Genomic DNA, 19,245 nt, shown 5'->3' with positions numbered 1-19,245 from the left:
ATAAATTGCCGAGGGCTGTCTGTGTTGTTAAACTGATTCTAAGCGCTTCGTTTGCTAAGGCCACCAAGGTGCAGTGAGATAATATTATGACCAGGATCACAAATTTTGGGTAAACTGTGACACACAATTCCTTGTTCTACATTGACCGCGTAATGACTTAGAACTGAGATATCTTATCACTAATGCATCCATTTCATATTAGCACATTGTGAAAAATTTCATATTAGCACATTGTGAAAAGCAAATGCAGACTAGCGACAGCGAGAGCCATGTTAGCCCTGAAAAGGAGCATAGTGTGAAATTCACATACACTCCCTGTATTTTACTGTAGCATGCTGCTCGCCTTCTGAGCGCCCACTTGTGCTGCTATCTTTGGGATGCCCTAAAGCCTCCAGTGGGGCTGGGAAGGGGGTGGATTTTCTGCACAGTGGTTGGAGGTGGGGGGCTTTTGAACTGGCAGGAGCTCTAAGCATCAAAGAGGGAGAACAAGAAAGTTTAAACAAGCGCAGCCGTGAAAGTGACCGTGCTTTGTTTAATTAGTAACATGAGCCACGATAAGGGAGGAATGCAGCTGGCACAATGCGCGCCGCTGCTCGTTCCCGAGACCCAAACGCCGTGGGAGGGAACCTTTAGAGAAAAGGTGGGACATGCACCCGCGTTTGACCATTTGCGTACTTTCATTATTGAAAGCCACACGCAAAGGCCAATAGAATGTGTGGGAGTTACCATACTCTCACAGAGAAGTTTGGAGTGCTCACAAGAAGCCTCCCATAGAGCAGCGCATGCGTGCTGTGCTAGGCTCGACCTACAACTGTAGTGTGTCAGTGACTTTTTTTTTTGCCCTCGCTAGGACATTTTTGGTAACTCCAGATTAATTTCTTAAACTGAACATTGCCCCAGCTCACTTGGGCTTTCTTCATTTATAATATTAGGTACGTGATGATATGTGAGCTTTGGAAGTGGCTCCAGTGGTTACATTTATTTGTGGGTTGCACAATCCTAGTGTTTTTCCTCCTGCAAATAATGCATGGTTACCACTTGGTTCTCACTGTCACAATTTTTTGAAGTAATTCATTTAATCAAATGTGTTCTTATCTTTTGATACTTAAAAACCTGGTTTTAAGAGAAAATACAATTGTATATTAACATTCCATTATGCTAATGTATGTTTTAGCAGCATGTCAGGTCTGCTACTTATTGTGATCAGTGTTGGCACCTATTGTGAAATACCTTCTGGGCCTTCTTTGCTTGGGCGTCAGGGGCTTCTGTGCGGGAGGCTACAGTTAGAACTTTCATGTCTGGGAAACTGATTTGTATAGCGCTTTAATCACCCAAGAGGGTATTCAGGCGCTAGACATAGGTGCACAAAGGTATGCCCAGTTCGTAAACATGTACGTTTGAGATTATGATAACTACAGTTATGAAGGGCACCGTATTTTTCATATGATTTTGAAATTGGAGAGAAAGAATTAATGAAACATAACCAATCTTTTTTCCTTAATCGTTCTGTTTTAAAGTTCATGGCCCAAGGTTTGGCTTCTGGGCCTGTGCAGTGACTGGGAACCTGACCCTTCCCACCTGCAAGTAGAACCCTGCACTCACCCCATTCTGAAGACACTCACTCTTTGAGTGAGTCTCTGTCTATATCTAGAGATGCAGACTTCAACCCAAAGAGGTGAATGTTCTGTAAATCTAACCATGTGAGTCCTCATAATGTCCAAGAACCTTCTTCACAACAGATTTCCCGCTCTGCTGGTGTTGTGAATGGGGTTCTAAGCCACCTAAAGATATTGACACTCAGTCACTCCTTGGACACTCGCGCCTAGAAGTAGAATCTAAGATCAACAAGCATTAACATGCAACAGGTCTTGCCTTTAATTAAGTCAAAGCCATTTGCTTTGCTATACAATACCATTAGCAAAACAAATGGCTTTAACTTAATCAGGTCGAGACCTATTGCATTTTCAATGCCTGTTCCGCCTGCAAATAATGCATGGTTACCACTTTGTTCTCACAGTCACAATTTTTTGAAGTAATTCAGTTAATTAAATGTGTTCTTATCTTTTGATACTTAAAAACCTGGTTTTAAGAGAAAATACAATTTTATATTAACATTCCATTATGCTAATGTATGTTTTAGCTGCATGTCATGTCTGCTACATATTGTGACCAGTGTTGGCACCTATTGTGAAACTAATAAATCTGATTACTTCAGTTCCAGTCCTTCAAATATTTGTACCACCACCACCAATGTCCATCATACTAACCTCTGAAAGACAGCAGCTTTTGTCACGAAGGGAGAAAAGCCACAGAGCAGTGGCAGAAAATTAAAATATTTATTTACCTGTAGTTCTCTCTGGGCTTATTTACCGCTTCAACATCCCTCTGACTATGTTGTTTGTGCTTTAAAATTACTTCTAAGTAAAGGAACAGTAAACTGACTCTTTGTTTACTCCTTGAACAGTGAGAAGGCCAATACGGAAACACCTTGTGCTTAGTGACTGCAGAGCATTAGCTGAAAGCAGAGACGGCTCATACTCTTTAACCCAGCCATTCAGTCAAAGAAGAACAAGTCGTGACGTAAACAGGGGTCTCTACCCCTCTCTTAGGATACAGCGAAGAGGTACAGAGTTGTTATCATGTAATTAACACAATTATGGTAATTGATGCGGGCTGAATTTGGAGCTGCAAAATGAAATTGTTAGGCTTTTACATAGCATCAGTCTTTTTATTTCTACAAAAATCCAAGTTACTATTTACATCTTTTCCCCAATTACGATAATAGCTGCTCAAAGAGGTTGAAACCATATTGCTAGATCTAGGTGCGGTGGCAGGAAACCTGCTTTAGTTTTTTTCAGATGTTAAAGCTACTACAGCTTCTTCAGATTATTTGATGCAGGCTAACTTTAATACATTGTTTTGTATTTTGGTAAATAAGTTTATGGGAGGGTGGAAGACAGTTACTGGCCTGTGAACTAGGGCTTGATGTGGAGAGTTGTCCTCTGGTAGCTTTAATATCCAGGGTACTGTGGTTTTATCAGTGTTAAGGGGAGGGGCCCAGTACTGTACAACTGTCTTCCTTAAAGATAGCAGTTTAAGTTGTTTGTACTGTCACTAGTACTTTTTAAGAACTGTGATGGTTGTTTTTTTATACTTACTAGAAGAATTATGAATACATTTTGGCTACTATGAAATGTCACTTTATTGACATTTGTATTAAATAAAATTTGTCTAAGACTTGCACTAGCGGAAACACATAGATGATTTGTTCTCAACCTTTCACTTGGAGAATAAAAACACCAAACATACTTAAAATCTAAAGTTCCAATATAAAAATGAGTGTGGGAAACAACCAATTTTGGAGGCGGACTGAATGTTTTAACTGCAGACACATTGTTTTCCAAATCCTATACTTTTCACATAAGAAGTGAATAGTTAGCCTTGTTGGATCTTCATTTTTGTGTGTGAATACAGCTTTATAAATGGAAAGTATTTCAGATGTTGCACATCATTTTACTTAATTGATGCAAGAGTTTTAATCTGTATGTTTATTTCCTTCCATAAATTGTATAGATCACGCCTGCCAGAAGAGCGTCATAGATTACTTCAGAGTCAAAGGCCACCGTTCACATTGTACTGTTAATGGAGAGGAACTCAAGGCACTAAAGGCAGAAGCTATGGATGCTTCCATTGCTGAAGAGGAACAGTTTTGCATGGCATTGAAAGAGTGCTCTGGATTTGTTGGCCAATCTGAGACTGTCTTATCTCGGAACCGGCCACTTATTTCAAATGTAGTCGGCAACCAGAGCATTAGCCTCAGCAGATGGGGTACCAGTTCTAGAAGAAACATGGTATCTGGTAGCCCTGGTCTGCCCCCTGTATGCGGTAAAATAAAAGAGGAATTACATGCCGACCATGAGAAAGAATGCACTAGTATTGAAGGATTGAATGACTCCACTAGTGATTTTGAACCATCCGTTGCAGATGATATGAGGTTTTACAGGGCAGAGGATGACATACCCGCTAGTCCTGGTGATGGGGCTTTCATGGACAGCTCTAAGCGTGGAAAGCGACCATTTTGCTCAAGAGGAAATACCAGCCATATAAGTGGACTATGTAAGCGTGGCAGAGGTGTGAGACATCAGATGATGGGTATGCCCCCACACCCTTCATCTGAAAATGAGGAAATTAAAGCACATTTTGATGATGACGTGGCTTTTGAATCTGTTCCAGATGCCTGTTTTGGCCTTTTGGGGGCATCATTTTCTGAAAAGGAGTCTCAGGGACAATGGGCCCAGCTGCCTGATGAAGTCCTGATGACTATCTTTGGCATTTTACCAGTTACCGATCTCTATAAGAACATTTCTTTCGTTTGTCAAAGATGGAGGAACTTAGTCAATGAGCCGTCAGTAAGTACATGAAGAAATCAAGTAACTAAAATGTATAATTAGAGTTAACTTTGATTTTAATTACAGTTCCTACCGTTTTGTTGCATTCCTTTCCAGCACTGAGATTGTGATGGTTCTGTTGATCAGTAGAAAGACCAGAAATGTTTGGGTATTCTGGGATTTGAAATTAGAGCCCAGGGAGGAAACCAATAATGGGGGCAGAAAAAAGTGTGGGAGAGTGAACTGGTACAGAATATTAAGAACTACATAGGAAACACTGAGTTAAAACTGGAGCTTCAAATCCTGGACTTAAGAAAATTTGTGTGGTGAGATATGGGTGGCAAAGGACTTGGTTGGCCTTGAGACTTAGGAGGTTCTTGGGCAAATAGGATTTCACCTTTGCTTTCCTATCTAAGAATGAGCACAGCAAGATTGTTAGTCATTGTGCTGCACTATTGTGGGCCTGACCTGACCATGTTAAATTCGCATGGAATCCTCCTTCTGGCCCTCCAACAAGAGTTATTTTACTTTGCATGTGCCTGGGCATCACCCAATGCAGTTACCTAGAAATTCTGGCGCCCTAGGGCATAGTTTCTTCTCAGTCAAGTTCTGCCACCAACTTGTCATGCCATTCTGACACGTGGGCTCATTCACATAATAATGGGGTACCTCTGCATTCCCTTCTTGATCACACCGTATACCACCACTGCTACCGAGCCAGTATGTGAGGTTAGGGACGGATAGTCTGTTCTGCTGCCCACTGAAGGTACTGTGAAGTAAGAATTTTGGGTGAATTGTAGTCTTTGAGATTGGACTGATGTGAGTCTGGATGAAAAACTCAATCACTAAGGTGTACTCCAGCCGGAAAGAAGGTGTAACAGACCAGGAGTTCCAAGGTATTGGGGAAGTTGAGGTATCCGAGAATACCAGTGGGAGGGAGTACAGTATTCTGAAATGTACACACCATTCTTGAACTCTCAAGCCTGTCCAAGCATTGAAGCCTCTTGTGTGTGTGTGTTGTATACAGGTAGCTTGACAAATCTGACAGTAGATCACGGAGTTGAGCTCTGGCCACTGAAACGGTCACTGTCACCTGCAAGATGCAGGCTCCAATATGATTAAGATGGCGCAACGGGTAGGAGTGGTGTAAGGTAGTTTGGTTGGTCTTGCAACTTCTGCATTTTTGTGTGTGAGTGTGCGTGAATGCGTTCAAGTATGTCTGTGTCCTGTCTTTAAAATTACACATATCAAGTATGTGATACAACTTGAACCTAATAGTATAGTGCTTTACAGATAACACTTTCCTGTCAGCAGAAGCAGCCCGGCACCAGATGGTGTCTGTCAGGCCCTCCCAAAAATTGTAAGGTAAACAAAAAATCTATTAAAATGACTACAAGGGATGGAGAAGCAACGGGCAACCATGTGGTGGGTGGAGGACCAACAGGAAGGGAATGTTTTTTAAAAAGGCGAATCTGCCCAACAGCAAAGGGCAGCTGACATGCCTTCCAAAAAGGAAAATTACATTAAAAAAATACATGTCAGGATCATGAAGAGTAGGAGTATAACTGGATGAAGGGGAAGCTATGAGAGTTCAGGGATAAGAAGCATATGAGAGAGAGCAAGAAAACATGCGATCTCATGGAGTGCTTGCAGAAAAAGAAAAGAGTTGTTGACTAAATGTGACCAGTGGAATGATACAAGTCCGCCAATTAGAAGGATAATTAACAGGTTGTGCTAGTCTAGGAGAGGGACATAGAAGTTACAAAAAAGAATGTCCCATTTTGATTCAATTATTAGAAAAGTAGACTAGTTTAAAAGAAGAACTAAAACATATCCAAAAGATTGTAGAGGGATAATTGTGTCAATCAGGATTGGTAAAGCGCAGCTACTCATCCGCAAAAGTCTTAAGGCGCTAGGGGGCAGGGAGGACGTAGCTCTGTTGAGTGCTGGGGTTATCTGAAGAGCCAGGTCTTGAGGTCCTTGCTGAACTGGAGCAGTGTAGGCACTTGCCGGAGGTGGGGGGGGAGGTCGTTCCAGGCCTTGGCTGCGAGGTAGGATAAGGACTTTCCTCCCTTTCTGGTCTTGTCTATGCGTGGGATCGTGGTTCGAGTGAGGTCAGCTGATCAGAGGTGTCTCTTAGGTTCGTGGATGGAGAGGAAATTGTTCAGGTATGCAGGTCCGATGTTGTGGAGGGCCGTGTGTGTGTGTGTGTGTGAGTGTGAGTGAATGAGGAGCTTGAATGTTATTCTTCTTTGGATGGGGTGTGGAACCATTGGAGGTCACGGAGATGTTGGGTGATGTGGTTGTGATGGGGTATGTCTAGGATCAGTCTGGCTGCAGCGTTCTGGACTGTCTGGAGTTTGCTAAGTAGTTTCTTGTTGATTCCGGCATAGAGGGCATTGCCATAGTCCAGTCTGCTACTGATGAAGGCGTGCATGATGGTTTTTCTGGATTTGGATGGGATCCATCTGAATATTTTTCGCAGTATGCGGAGGGTGCTTAAGCATGTCGAGGATACAGCGTTGATCTGGTGGTTCATCGTAAGTGATGAGTAAAGTATGATGCCCAGGTTTTGCGCGTGGTCCGTCGGGATGATGGGGTTTCTGAGGGTTGGAGGCCACCATGTGTCATTTGTGAGCTGCTGTGAAACATCAGGACTCCTTGCTGTTGGTATTCAAATCCCTCTAATATCCCGGACGTATTCCAAATTCCTCTATAGCAATAGGCAAGCCATTCTCCCTCTCCAGAAGCCATTAAAACACTGTAGTTTCATATCCCCAACTCAAAAGCCTCAGTCAAAGAGCAGTCTTACTTTAGCATACTGAAATGATTGTTACTATGTAAGAAAGTGGCTCTGTATATACTGTTCCCAAATAGGTACAGGGTGTACAGAGTCCACAGTCCCCAGAGATTTGGCAGAGGCTAACGTTAGATATAACCTTACTCTCTAAAGTGGTAGCTTGGTCGAGCAGTAAGGCAGTATCAGAGGACAGTGTAAAGCATTTGTTGTACACACTCAGTTAGCAAATGGTCTCACACACTCAAGAACTGAACTCTAGGCCAATGGTTTGTATATAAAAATATATTTTAGAACCCCAAGTAGGAATCAAAATATACTTTCTCAGAATTAGATGCTTTAGTTAAATACTTTCAATAGGCAATCGACTTTTGAATACAATATTTACAGTTGTTGCAATAGGCAACACAATTCAAACACAATTATAACACTGAGCTCAATGGGAATTTCTTAGTAAATGCAATTAATTACTTTTTGGATTACTTTTCTAACCACAGGACTGGATCCTCGATTCAGTCCTGGGACATTTCCTGGAAACGGGTGAGTAAATGTGTTTTGGTTAAAGGTATGATTTTTAAGCAATAATATTGTATTTCAAAAGTTGCCACTTCGAAACTTTTTCGTATAGAATCACCAATGTTATCCAATGGGAGGAAATTCCCTTAACAGGTAAGAAGGGTTATCGTTACTTTTTCTTACTCATTGCTGGATCCTGGATTCAGCACTGGTGCATCTCCTGTAAACAGTTGAAAGAAATCGTTTTTTGTTATACAGGCGATTTTTAAGGAATATTTGTTTGTTTCAAAAATCGACAGAAGAATTTCTGGTAAAAACCAGGCAATGTTATCCTATGGAGGAAAATCAAGTTATCGGTAAGTACAGTTGTGATTACTTTTCAGTGTCAGTGCTGGGCACCAAGATCCAGCACTGGGATCTCTCCTGATAACAGGTGAGTAATTCCGTTTTCGTTGTTCGGCTGATTTTTAGTGAATATTTTAAAGTTTCAAAACTCGACACTTAGAAGAAATTTCAAGTGAAACCAGTCAATGTTACCCTACGGGGAAAAAGTGAGTTATTGGCTTTTGGGTAAGTACTCAACTGGCAGAGTTAAGGTTCTGGGGATAGACTCAGGGGTCTCCCAGGGTCAGGTAGGTACAGTTGTTACATCCTCAGCGGCACAGGGGCAGAGAGAGTTAGGCCCAATGTTAGCCTATGGCGGGCAGGGGGCCTTTGGTTGGTGGCTGCTAGCAGGCAGGCCACGCGACTGTGGGAGCTGGGCTCCTGGTCACACACTCAGGGCAAGTGGGGAAGAAAAATAGGACAGAGGTTGCAATCCCAGGGGCACTCGGGCGGCTGGGTGCAGGGTGCTTTTGAGCCATCGGGCGCTCAATGGATTTCAATGGAGAAGCTCTAAGACGAACAAAGGCTGCAAGCTCGGGGACGAAGATTCTTCAGATGCGACCACCACTTCGAGAGGTAAGTTGGGAAGCTGTAGGTTAGGTAGGCACCCAGGACCTGGACACAGGGGGCCGCAGGGCGCCGGGTGCAGGGGTGTCTTTTCGCATCGGGAAATCTTACCCTCAGCTGGTCGCGGTTGGAGGGCTTCCTGGTTCTGAGGCTGCAGGCGTCGTCAGGAGCAGCGAGGTGGGTCCTTGGGTGCTGGATTCTTGGTCACAGTCGCCAGGGGGACGTCCTCGTGGTCTTTGTCCACTCCGGCACAGGCCAGGCTTGGCGGGTGCAGAGTGTGCAGGAGTCGCGTTTCCTGGCTGGCACCAGGGGCTTGTTACTGCTCGTGGGAGTCCCAGTCTTTTAGAGTCACAAGGCAGTCAGGTCGTCTGGGGTTTTTGAGGTTGCTGACCACTGGAGGTGCCGGGTTTCAGTAGGAGCAGGTTCGAGGGTCGACAGGCCTGTAGGGTTGGGGCAAAGTCAGTTGGTGTCTTCCTCTTGTTAGCAGCTGCACGGCAGGTCTTCTTTTTTCTTGTTCTTCTTGCTTGTTTCGGATTCGGGATCTGAGGAAGGAAGGTTCAGGGTGCCCCTAATACTAAATTTAGGGGCATTACAGGTAGGTAAAGGGCAGGGACCAATGGTTCCCTTCCCTGGGGTGGGTACACCCCCCCTATCCTGCCACTCTCCTGTGAGAGGGGGGCAGTGGTCTAGTCTTGATTGGGCAGGGCTCCCCATCTTCAAGATAGCGAGAGCACAGAGATGTGCTTCGCCTCGCCTCCCCCACCTGAGGGGTGGGGTTGGCAGAGGCTGGCACACCCCCTTTTCTCACTTGGGCTTTTCCGACAGTCTTCCCGCCAGAGTGGGGGCTAGAACCAGTGGGACCAGTTGCTGAGTACAACAAGTGGTCTGGGGAGGCTCACAAAGACGGCATGCCTTGAAGCTTCCCCCTGCTCATCCTGGGGGAGGAGACCTAGCTCCTCGCCCAGGATGAGCATTGTTGCAGGCCCAGGAGAGCGGATGGCTCTCTACCCCGGGGTTCCAGCAACATGTCTGCTGGGTGACAGCCTAGGCAGCCTCTCAGACAGGACGTGGATTGTAGGTTAGGTTCAGGGGGCATCTCTAAGATGCCCTCTGTCGTGCATCTTACATTAAATCCGACACTGGCATCAGTGTGGGTTTAATGTGCTGAGAAGTTTGATACCAAACTTCTCAGTCTTCAGTGTAGCCATCATGGTGCTGTAGAGTTCGTGATGACGACCTTTAGCTGTGCTAAATGACCAAAATGCTAGTATCCTGTCTGCTGAGCACAATAGCTTGTCATCCTCCGAGTGTCTGGATTCTACAAATTTTGTATTAGTCTTCTTTGGCTGCAGTTGAACAAGAAATTGAAGGCAGCTCATCTGCTGCTCTAAATAGTCAAACTAGTACATTGTCAGCTGATCACAATACCTCGTCATCCTCCATATATGACACAGCTGGTCCAGCATTGTGGCTAGAAAAATTGAATTCTACATTTGTGGATAATATTGTAACTTCTGGACCACCTGAAATTGAGAATATAACATTCCCTTTAGATAAAAATAAACGTCCTTTTTCTAAAATCTTTCAGATGAGAAAACTGGACAATGGTGAAATAATAAAGCGCAAATGGCTTGTTTATTCAAAAACTTCTGACTGTGCATATTGTTTTTGCTGCAAACTTTATCCATCTGAAAAGTCACAAACTTTTCTAGGAAGTACAGGTGTTCAGGATTGGAGACACATTAGTGTTCGTTTGAAGGAGCAGGAAAAATCACAGGATCATATGACCTCTTATTGTGTTTGGATGGAAACAGAGGTAAGACTTCGATTAAATAAAGGTGTGCATGTGTCACATCAGTAAATGATAAACCAAGAAACTGTTCATTGGAGAGGTGTTCTAGAAAGGCTTATGTCAATAATTTTATTTTTATCGGAGCACAACTTGGCCTTCAGGGGATCCTCTGATAAGCCGTTTATGCCAAATAATGGAAATTTCTTGGGATTGGTACAGCTTCTTGGCAAGTTTGATGTTGTGACCCAAGAACATTTGAGGCGTGTTTCTGCTAAGGAGAATACCGATCATTATCTTGGGAAAAACATACAGAATGAAATAATCAATCTTTTAGCAAACCAAGTGCTTAAGGATATTCCAATTGGGTTTAGGCTTCATGCAGTTTTAGGGAAGGAACACAAGCCCTGGGCACCTGATTGGCAGGAGCCCAGGGCACACTCGGTCAAAGTACATCAGCAATTGAGCAACAAGTGGGGGCATACCATGCAAGAAAGATGGCACTTTCTCACACAATAGTCATAAAGAGTGGATAAAGGAAATGGAAAGACTCAAGCTAAGAGCGTATAGTGTGACATGTAAAATGTGCATGTTATTACGACTAAACGTAGTGCATTCTAATACCATCTCTCATTTTCTACTAATTGAATGCCTACAAGAGATGGGTATCACAGATAGCACATTTGCACTGATGTCCTCATTCCTGACAAACCGTTCTCAAAGGGTTATGTTGGTTCAATATCTTTGTGATGTCTTCTCCCTGCCTTGTGGTGTAAGGCAGGGCTCTTCTTTGAGACCTACATTAATTAATTTGTACGTCTCTCCACTTGCCACCATTATTCGTTCCTGTGGGCTGCATGCAGTTTCATACACTGACGACACCTAAGTCATTGTGTGGATTCCCAAGTACACTGTAGTCACAGCAGCCAATTTGACTCACTGTATGTCTGCAGTAGCACGACGGACGGGAAGAAACGTTCTTAAACTCAGTGGTGAGAAAACTGAGGTGCTGCATTTTGGAACGCATACCTTGATATGTAATAACACCTGATAGCTGAATTGACCTGGCACCTTGCCTGTCCCATCTGACAAAGCTAAAAATCTAGGAGTGATCCTTGATACCGAGCTTTCTCTTAATGGACCAGCCAATCACACAGTGGCAATGTGCTTCTGGCTTATACGAATGTTGAAGAAAATCTTTCCCTTCCTTTCCATCCGTGCACAGAAGACAGTTGCTCTAGCGTTGATCATGTCCAGAGTTGACTATTGTAATGCTCTTTATTTTGACTTGATTGCAGGTAGCACAGAATGCTCTCTCTAGGGCTATTCTTGATATTCCTAAATGCCAGTCTGCCTCTGTGGGTTTGCATGAGCTTTACTGGCTCCCCATCAGAAGGCACATTAAATTTAAAGCTATCTGCTTGGTTCATAAGGCTCTTTTTCAGGTAAGCCCTTCTGGGTTAAGGGGGAGATGTTCCATTGGTACACGTCTGGTAGAGATTTGTGATCAGCCCACCTGTAGGAAAGTGCCACTTTTTTGCATAGTTACCCACACTTTTTGCCAAATGGTTGATGTACTTTGACTGAATGTGCCCTGAGTTCCTGCCAACCAGATACCCAGGGCCTATGTTCTTTCCTTAAACTGTCCTGATGCCAAACCCAATTGGCACTCTTTGGCCACATGTAAGTCTCTTGTAACTGGTACCATAGGTACCAAGGGCACTGTGGCCAGGGAAGGCCTCTAAGGGCTGCAGCACTTTGTGTGCTAAACTGGATCCCCCTTTGCCCTGAGCCTAACACCAGGTGCTTTGCTCCCACAACCTTGTGGCCTGCTTGTGAGCAGCCACCAACCAGAGGCCCCCTATCCACCATTGGATAACATTGGGTCTCAGCACTCTGCACCTGGCCGCCCTAGTGCTGCTGAGGGTGCTTTGACAGTGCATCCTTGACCCTAGGGGAACCCTGGCTCTAACCCCAGAATACCAGCTCCAAAACCTAAGTACTTACCGTTTATCCGATAACACTAGTTCGAGGCATATGAGCTGCAGATTATACACTGTGCATAGATCGCCATCTGGTGTTGGGCCCGGATGTTTGCAGTTTGTTTTTCCTCTTGGAAAGTCTTTGGAAGTCACGAGGTTGGTGACTCCTCCTTTGGTTCGTATTGCGCATGGGCTTCGGCTCCATCCTTAGATTGTTTTTTTCCGCCATCGGGCTCGGATGTAATACTTCGCGCTCCGGTTCCGAACTTTTCCAGTTCAACGATCGACGCAAAAATCCTCGCTCATCGAGATCCTTCAGATAATAAATCATCTTAATCACCTTCTCTTCGGCACTTCTTCGATTCCGGTCGTCGACGGCGGCCTTCGGGCCTATTCCGGCTCCGGTCTCGGCTGATGGAAAGAACTCCCTTCAAGAAATTGCCTCGATGTGGGTCCAAGTTTCCCCACACCGATCTTCATGAGGTGTGCAACCTCTGCCTATCCCCTGAACACGAGGCCCGAGACTGTCCCGCCTGCAAGTCTTTTCGATCTAAAAAGACTATTCGAGATCGAAGGGCCAGACGCAACATGGCGCACTCCTCGACCTCCGCTCCAGTCGACATCTTCGGGGACGACGTCGACGCTCCGGGACAGCAGAACATCGAAGAAGAGGACGACTACCTCGTCAGTGCTTCCAAGGCCGACGACTCAGATGTGGAGGACATCACCCCGGCGCAGAGGGTCGTGAGTACCATACCCCCTCCCACACCCACGCCGATACCCAAAAAGGCTTCGGTCACACCTTCGCCTTCGAGCCTAGGCAAGACCAAGGATACTGCTTCTCACACTCCACCTTCGGGCCCGGTAAAGAAGCCTATTAAGCCTTCCGGCAGCTCGGGATCGAGCCAGCATACCAGCGGTACCGAAAGACACCCTTCGGCACCGAAGAAAAATCGGCCTCCACCTCCACAACGAGCCCAGCACCAAAGCCCTCGGTGTCGAAACCTGCCCTCTCTGTGCCGACCAAACATCATAAGGCCCTCGGCACCGACACTCCCGTGCCGAAGCCTCTCTCGGCACCGAACAAAAAATCGGAGGTCCCGAAGAAGCACGGCTCAGACAAGCCTAAAAAACCGTCGGCCTCGGCGCCGACCGAACAACCAGTGTCGTAAGAACTTTTCCCACCGGATCCTCTGCAAAAGACACTTATCAAGGATCCAAAAACTGGACACTTGACACTGTCTTCAAAAAAGAGACACTTGGACAAACCAGCTCCACCTCCAAAGAGGAAGGACACTGCTACCTCCCCTACCTCCTCCACCCTCCCCACCTCCACCTTCTTCACCCCCGCCTCATCGCTCTCCAACCCTGTCTCCAGACCACGATGATCTAGAGGACCCTTACTATGATCCAGCAAATGTGCCACAAGACCCCACCCCTACTGCATCTTCAGACCCATGGAATGATTATAACAATCCGGACATCCCAGATGTCCCACAGGATGACCTTTACCCATCTAGGCCATCCCCACCAGAAGATTCGTTAGGCTTTCACCACCTACTACAGAGGGCGGCACATTATCACGGGGTGGAGTTACATACTGACCCAGTGGAGGAAGATTTTCTCCTAGACACCTTCGATAATGCACATAGGTCTACTGCCATTCTACCCATGTTAAAAGGGGTAATCAAACATGCACCAGAGGTTTTTAAAGACCCAGTCAGGGCTAGGATTCTAAACCCCCGTTTAGAGAAAAAATACAAAGCTGCCCCCACAGATCCTTCATACATTAAAGGCCCTGCACCACTGGATTCTTTAGTGGTATCTACAGCTAGGAAGCGCTCAAATTCTCAGGCGTCAGGCGAAGCACCACCACCTGACAAAGAGTCCAAGCTCCTAGACTCGTCAGGGAAGCGCACTGCGTCACAAGCCGCCAATATATGGCGTATCGCCAACACGCAAGCGCTATTGGCCAGATACGACAGGGCGCATTATGATGAGTTAGAGACCATCATGCACCATCTCCCTGAAAAATACAAGAATAGGGCTAATGAATTGATCCAAGAGGGGAAAACTATAACTAATTCCTCTAAACGCTGTGCCCTAGATGCGGCAGATACAGGCTCCAGGGCCATAAACACCAGTGTCCTTCTCCGTCGCCACGCCTGGCTAAGAGTTTCAGGTTTTAAACCGGAGGTACAAGCCTCCATACTGAATCACCCATTCGACCAACAACATTTATTTGGCCCAAAAGTTGACGAAGCCCTCGAAAAGAAGAAAAAAGATACTGATACGGCGAAATCCATGGGAGCCCTACAGTCACACACTCCTAGGTGCTCTTTTCGCCGCTCTTCCTTTCGGGGCATGGGCAGAGGCTACTCCTCGGATAGTGCATCCACGTCCTACAAATCCCCTCCTCAGTCTACCTTCACAAAGGGTTATCAAAGAGGCGGATACAGAGGCAATAATAATAATAAAGGCAGGGGCAAGACAAATACCGCCCGCTCTGCCACACCGCCTACCCAATGACTTTCCCCCGCTCCCTCCAGACCATTCCATTCCACTCCGGTCGGGGGCAGAATACAACATTTCCTTCACGTCTGGGAGACAATCACCTCAGACAGATGGGTGACCCAAATTATTCATTCAGGGTATTGCCTAGAATTAACATCTACCCCCCCAAACATTCCACCCAGGCAACGCCCAATGTCTCAAGAACATGCCACGTTACTAAAACAGGAGGTAATCTCCCTCCTGCAAAAACAAGCCATAGAGCAGGTCCCCATCAATCAACAAAATTTAGGGGTCTACTCCCTGTCTTTCTGATTCCAAAGAGAGACGAGACTCTACGACCTATCCTAGATCTCAGACCTCTAAATACTTACATACATTCAGACCATTTTCACATGGTAACCTTACAACAGGTTCTTCCACTCCTCCCAGAACGACTTTCTCACCACTCTGGACTTGAAAGACGCATACTTTCACATCCCAGTACACCATGCTCACAGAAAGTACCTCAGATTTGTAGTGGACGGGCAACACTACCAGTTCAAGGTGCTCCCGTTCGGGGTAACAACATCACCAAGGGTATTCACCAAGTGCCTAGCAGTAGTGGCAGCACACCTCAGAAGACAGCACATTCACGTCTTCCCATATTTGGACGACTGGCTAATAAAAGCCACGTCCTGTGAACAATGTGTGCAACACACCGCCGCTACAATCCAACTACTTCACCAGCTAGGCTTCACAGTGAACCACCAAAAGTCCCACCTGGTACCATCACACACAACAATACCTTGGTTCTACCATAGACACCTCAAAAGCCATAGCCTATCCCAATCCTGCCAGGATTGCAAACATACAGGCTCTGCGTCAGAAATTCATATTTCAACACTCTCTCCCAGCAAGAGTGTTTATGCAACTGATAGGGATGATGGCCTCTTGCATTTTCATAGTGCCCCATGCAAGACTCCAGATGCATCCACTCCACGAGTGTTTAGCACTCCAGTGGAACCAGGCCCAGGGGCAACTGACAGATCTGGTGTTGGTAGACGGTCGCACCCATCGCTCTCTGCAGTGGTGGAACACCACAAACCTTTCCAGAGGTCGACCGTTCCTGGACCCGGTTCCACAAATAATCCTAACAGACGCATCGCTCTCCGGCTGGGCAGCTCATCTGTTACATCTCACAGTACAGGGCACATGGACGCCGCAACAGAAGTTACTCCACATCAACCATTTGGAGTTACTGGCAATCTTCCTAGCCCTAAAATCCTTCCAGACGCAGATTTCAGGCAAGGCAGTCCTCATTCGCACAGACAACATGACTGCCATGTACTACATTCAAAAACAGGGGGGCACACACTCTCCACAGCTCTCTCAATTAGCACAGAGCATATGGAGATGGGCAATTCCACAGAAAATCTTTCTCCTGGCCCAACATGTCCCAGGAGTCCAAAACACCGTGGCAGATCTGCTCAGCAGACAAACGCAACAGATTCATGAATGGGAACTTCACCCACAGGTTCTTCACCCGTTCTTTCAGAAGTGGGGGCATCCACACATAGACCTATTCGCCACCCACGAAAACAAAAAATGCCCAAGCTTCGCCGCCAGATATCCACACCCATTGTCCAAAGGCAATGCGATATGGATGAACTGGTCAAACAAATTTGCATACGCTTTTCCACCTCTCCCACTAATTCCATTAGTGGTGCGAAAGCTACAACAGCATTCCCTAACACTGATCCTAGTAGCTCCAACATGGGCCAGACAACCATGGTACACCACACTGCTGGAACTCTCGGTAGTACCACACCAAAAGCTACACCTCTCACCATGCCTCCTAACCCAGAACAATGGAGAGATCAGACACCCGTACCCAGCTCAGCTCAACCTTGCGATCTGGCTCCTGAGGTCCTAGAATTCGGATACCTTAACCTTCCCCCTGATTGCATGAATATTATCAGGGAAGCTAGACGCCCTACTACTAGGGCATGCTATGCTGCAAAGTGGAAAAGATTTGTTGTTTACTGCCACAACAACACAATCAACCCTCTAAATGTGTCCATACAGCACATCATATGTTACTTGCTCCATCTACAAAGGTGTAACCTAGCATATACATCCATTAGGTTACACCTTGCAGCAATTGCTACTTACTTACAGAACAGGCAGCACTTATCACTTTTCAGGGTGCCTGCCATCAAGGCCTTTATGGAAGGCCTCAAAAGAGTAATTCCACCCAGAGTACCACCCTCACCTCTCTGGAACTTGAATATAGTTCTCACAAGGCTAATGGGACCCCCTTTCGAACCATTACATAAATGTGAGCTGCAATTTCTCACATGGAAAACAGCATTCCTAGTGGCCATCACTTCCCTTAGAAGGGTTAGTGAAATACAAGCACTCACCATACAGGAACCTTTTCTTCAAATGCATCAGAACAAGGTTGTACTCCGCACCAACCCAAAATTTCTACCCAAAGTCATTTCTCCCTTCCATCTAAACCAGTCTGTAGAATTACCAGTCTTTTTCTCACAACCTCAAACCGTTGCGGAAAGGGCTTTACACACACTGGATGTTAAAAGGGCCTTACTTTACTACATCCAAAGAACACAACCTTTCAGAAAAACCAAACAGCCATTTGTCTCTTTCTCTCCACCACATAAAGGCAACCCTATTTCTAAATCCGGGATAGCTAGGTGGATTGTAAAATGCATACAGATTTGCTACCACAAAGCAAAACGAACGCTATCTGTTCCCCCTAAAGCCCACTCTACAAGGAAGATAGGGGCTTCTATGGCTTTTCTAGGAAACATACCACTAGATGACATCTGCAAAGCAGCGACATGGTCAACACCGCACACTTTCACAAAACATTACTGTGTAGATGTGCAAACCAAGCAAAAAGCTAGTGTGGGCCAGGCTGTACTAACAACACTGTTCCAAACAACTGCAACGGATGTCGGTGGTCGCCCCTAGGGTTGGGTACTGCTATATAGTCTATGCACAGTGTATAATCTGCAGCTCATATGCCTCGAACGGAATATGCTACTTACCAGTATGCATCTGTTCTTGGCATGTAGAGCTGCAGATCTATACACGCCCACCTGCCACCCCGGCTACCTGTATCCGTTCCAGTCTATCTTATTTAGATACAACACACATGGGTTTCTTTACTGTTATTACTACGCTCCATCTTTCCCTGCTGGCGAAAAACAATCTAAGGATGGAGCCGAAGCCCATGCGCAATACGAACCAAAGGAGGAGTCACCAAACTCGTGACTTCCAAAGACTTTCCAAAAGGAAAAACAAACTGCAAACATCCGGGCCCAACACCAGATGGCGATCTATGCACAGTGTATAAATCTGCAGCTCTACATGCCTAGAACAGATGCATACTGGTAAGTAGCATATCCCTTACCTCCCATAGGATTGCATTGACTGCTTTTCTTTGAAAATTATTTCAAATGTGGAATTGGCTTGTATGAAAACTGGAAAAACTGCATATGTGAAAAAAGTTAATTAACTACCTTTTGTCTAGGAGATGTCTCAGTGTGGTATCTAGGCATATCACACTGATTAGCAAAAGTAACTTGAAAAGTAATCCAAGAAGTAATGCGTATTTTAACCTACAAAGTAACTGAAAAGTAATTCCGATTAGTGGCTTACCCGTAAATCAACCAACTACCTTTGAACCTGCATTCAACTGTAATTTACTGCATACATCTAGCAAAGTATTATTTCACTAACCTGCACCAGGCCTGGCTAGGTTCTAGAAATAAAATAACAAAACAATATTGTTTATTCAAACAAAATTGGTCTGAGTTCAGTCTTGAGTGTGTGGCATCATTTTTTGCCTGAGTGTGTACAATAAATGCTTAACACTACCCTCTGATAAAGCCTTACTGCTTGCCCATACAACCACAAATAGAGAGTAAGGTGTTATCTACTTTAGCCTCTGCCTACCTTTGGGGTTCCACTGGACTCTGTGCACACTATACCTTACTTTGCTATAGTATATACAGAGCCAGCTTCCTACACCACCCCAATCTGGTCACCATACCCAGATTCCGCAAGACTAAATATGGGGTGTGGAAGAGGCAGAGCTTTTTCAGTTGCTCCTGCTAGACTCTGGAACTTGCTTCAAGGGGCATCTGCCTTTTAGAATGGCACTGAAGGCCTGGCTGTAAACATATTAGGCTGTTCTTTTTTCTATGATCCTTGACCTGTGTGTTTCACAGCTGGATTGGGTGGTAAGTAAGTAAATTTATTATGCATAATTAATTAAAATCATTGCATATGGTGATCATACAA

The 19,245-nt window shown here is 45.4% G+C and overlaps 1 protein-coding gene across 2 annotated transcripts in view; it reads left to right on the top strand.

Annotated features, from left to right (window-relative positions):
- The window catches only part of FBH1 (F-box DNA helicase 1), a 719,176-nt gene that overhangs the window by 49,128 nt on the left and 650,803 nt on the right, over window positions 1-19,245 (top strand). For both annotated transcript variants that reach the window (XM_085653566.1, XM_085653565.1), the window contains exons 2-3: window positions 2,465-2,623; window positions 3,574-4,409. In XM_085653566.1, coding sequence (XP_085509692.1) covers window positions 2,465-2,623; window positions 3,574-4,409 — 995 coding nt within the window. The remainder of the gene's footprint in view (window positions 1-2,464; window positions 2,624-3,573; window positions 4,410-19,245) is intronic.

The sequence above is a fragment of the Triturus cristatus genome, chromosome 4_1 (assembly GCF_964204655.1).
Source record: "Triturus cristatus chromosome 4_1, aTriCri1.1, whole genome shotgun sequence".
In the NCBI taxonomy this organism is placed as follows: domain Eukaryota; kingdom Metazoa; phylum Chordata; class Amphibia; order Caudata; family Salamandridae; genus Triturus; species Triturus cristatus.
The sequence above is the reverse complement of the archived record's forward strand: the minus strand, read 5'-3'. Positions and strand labels throughout refer to the sequence as shown.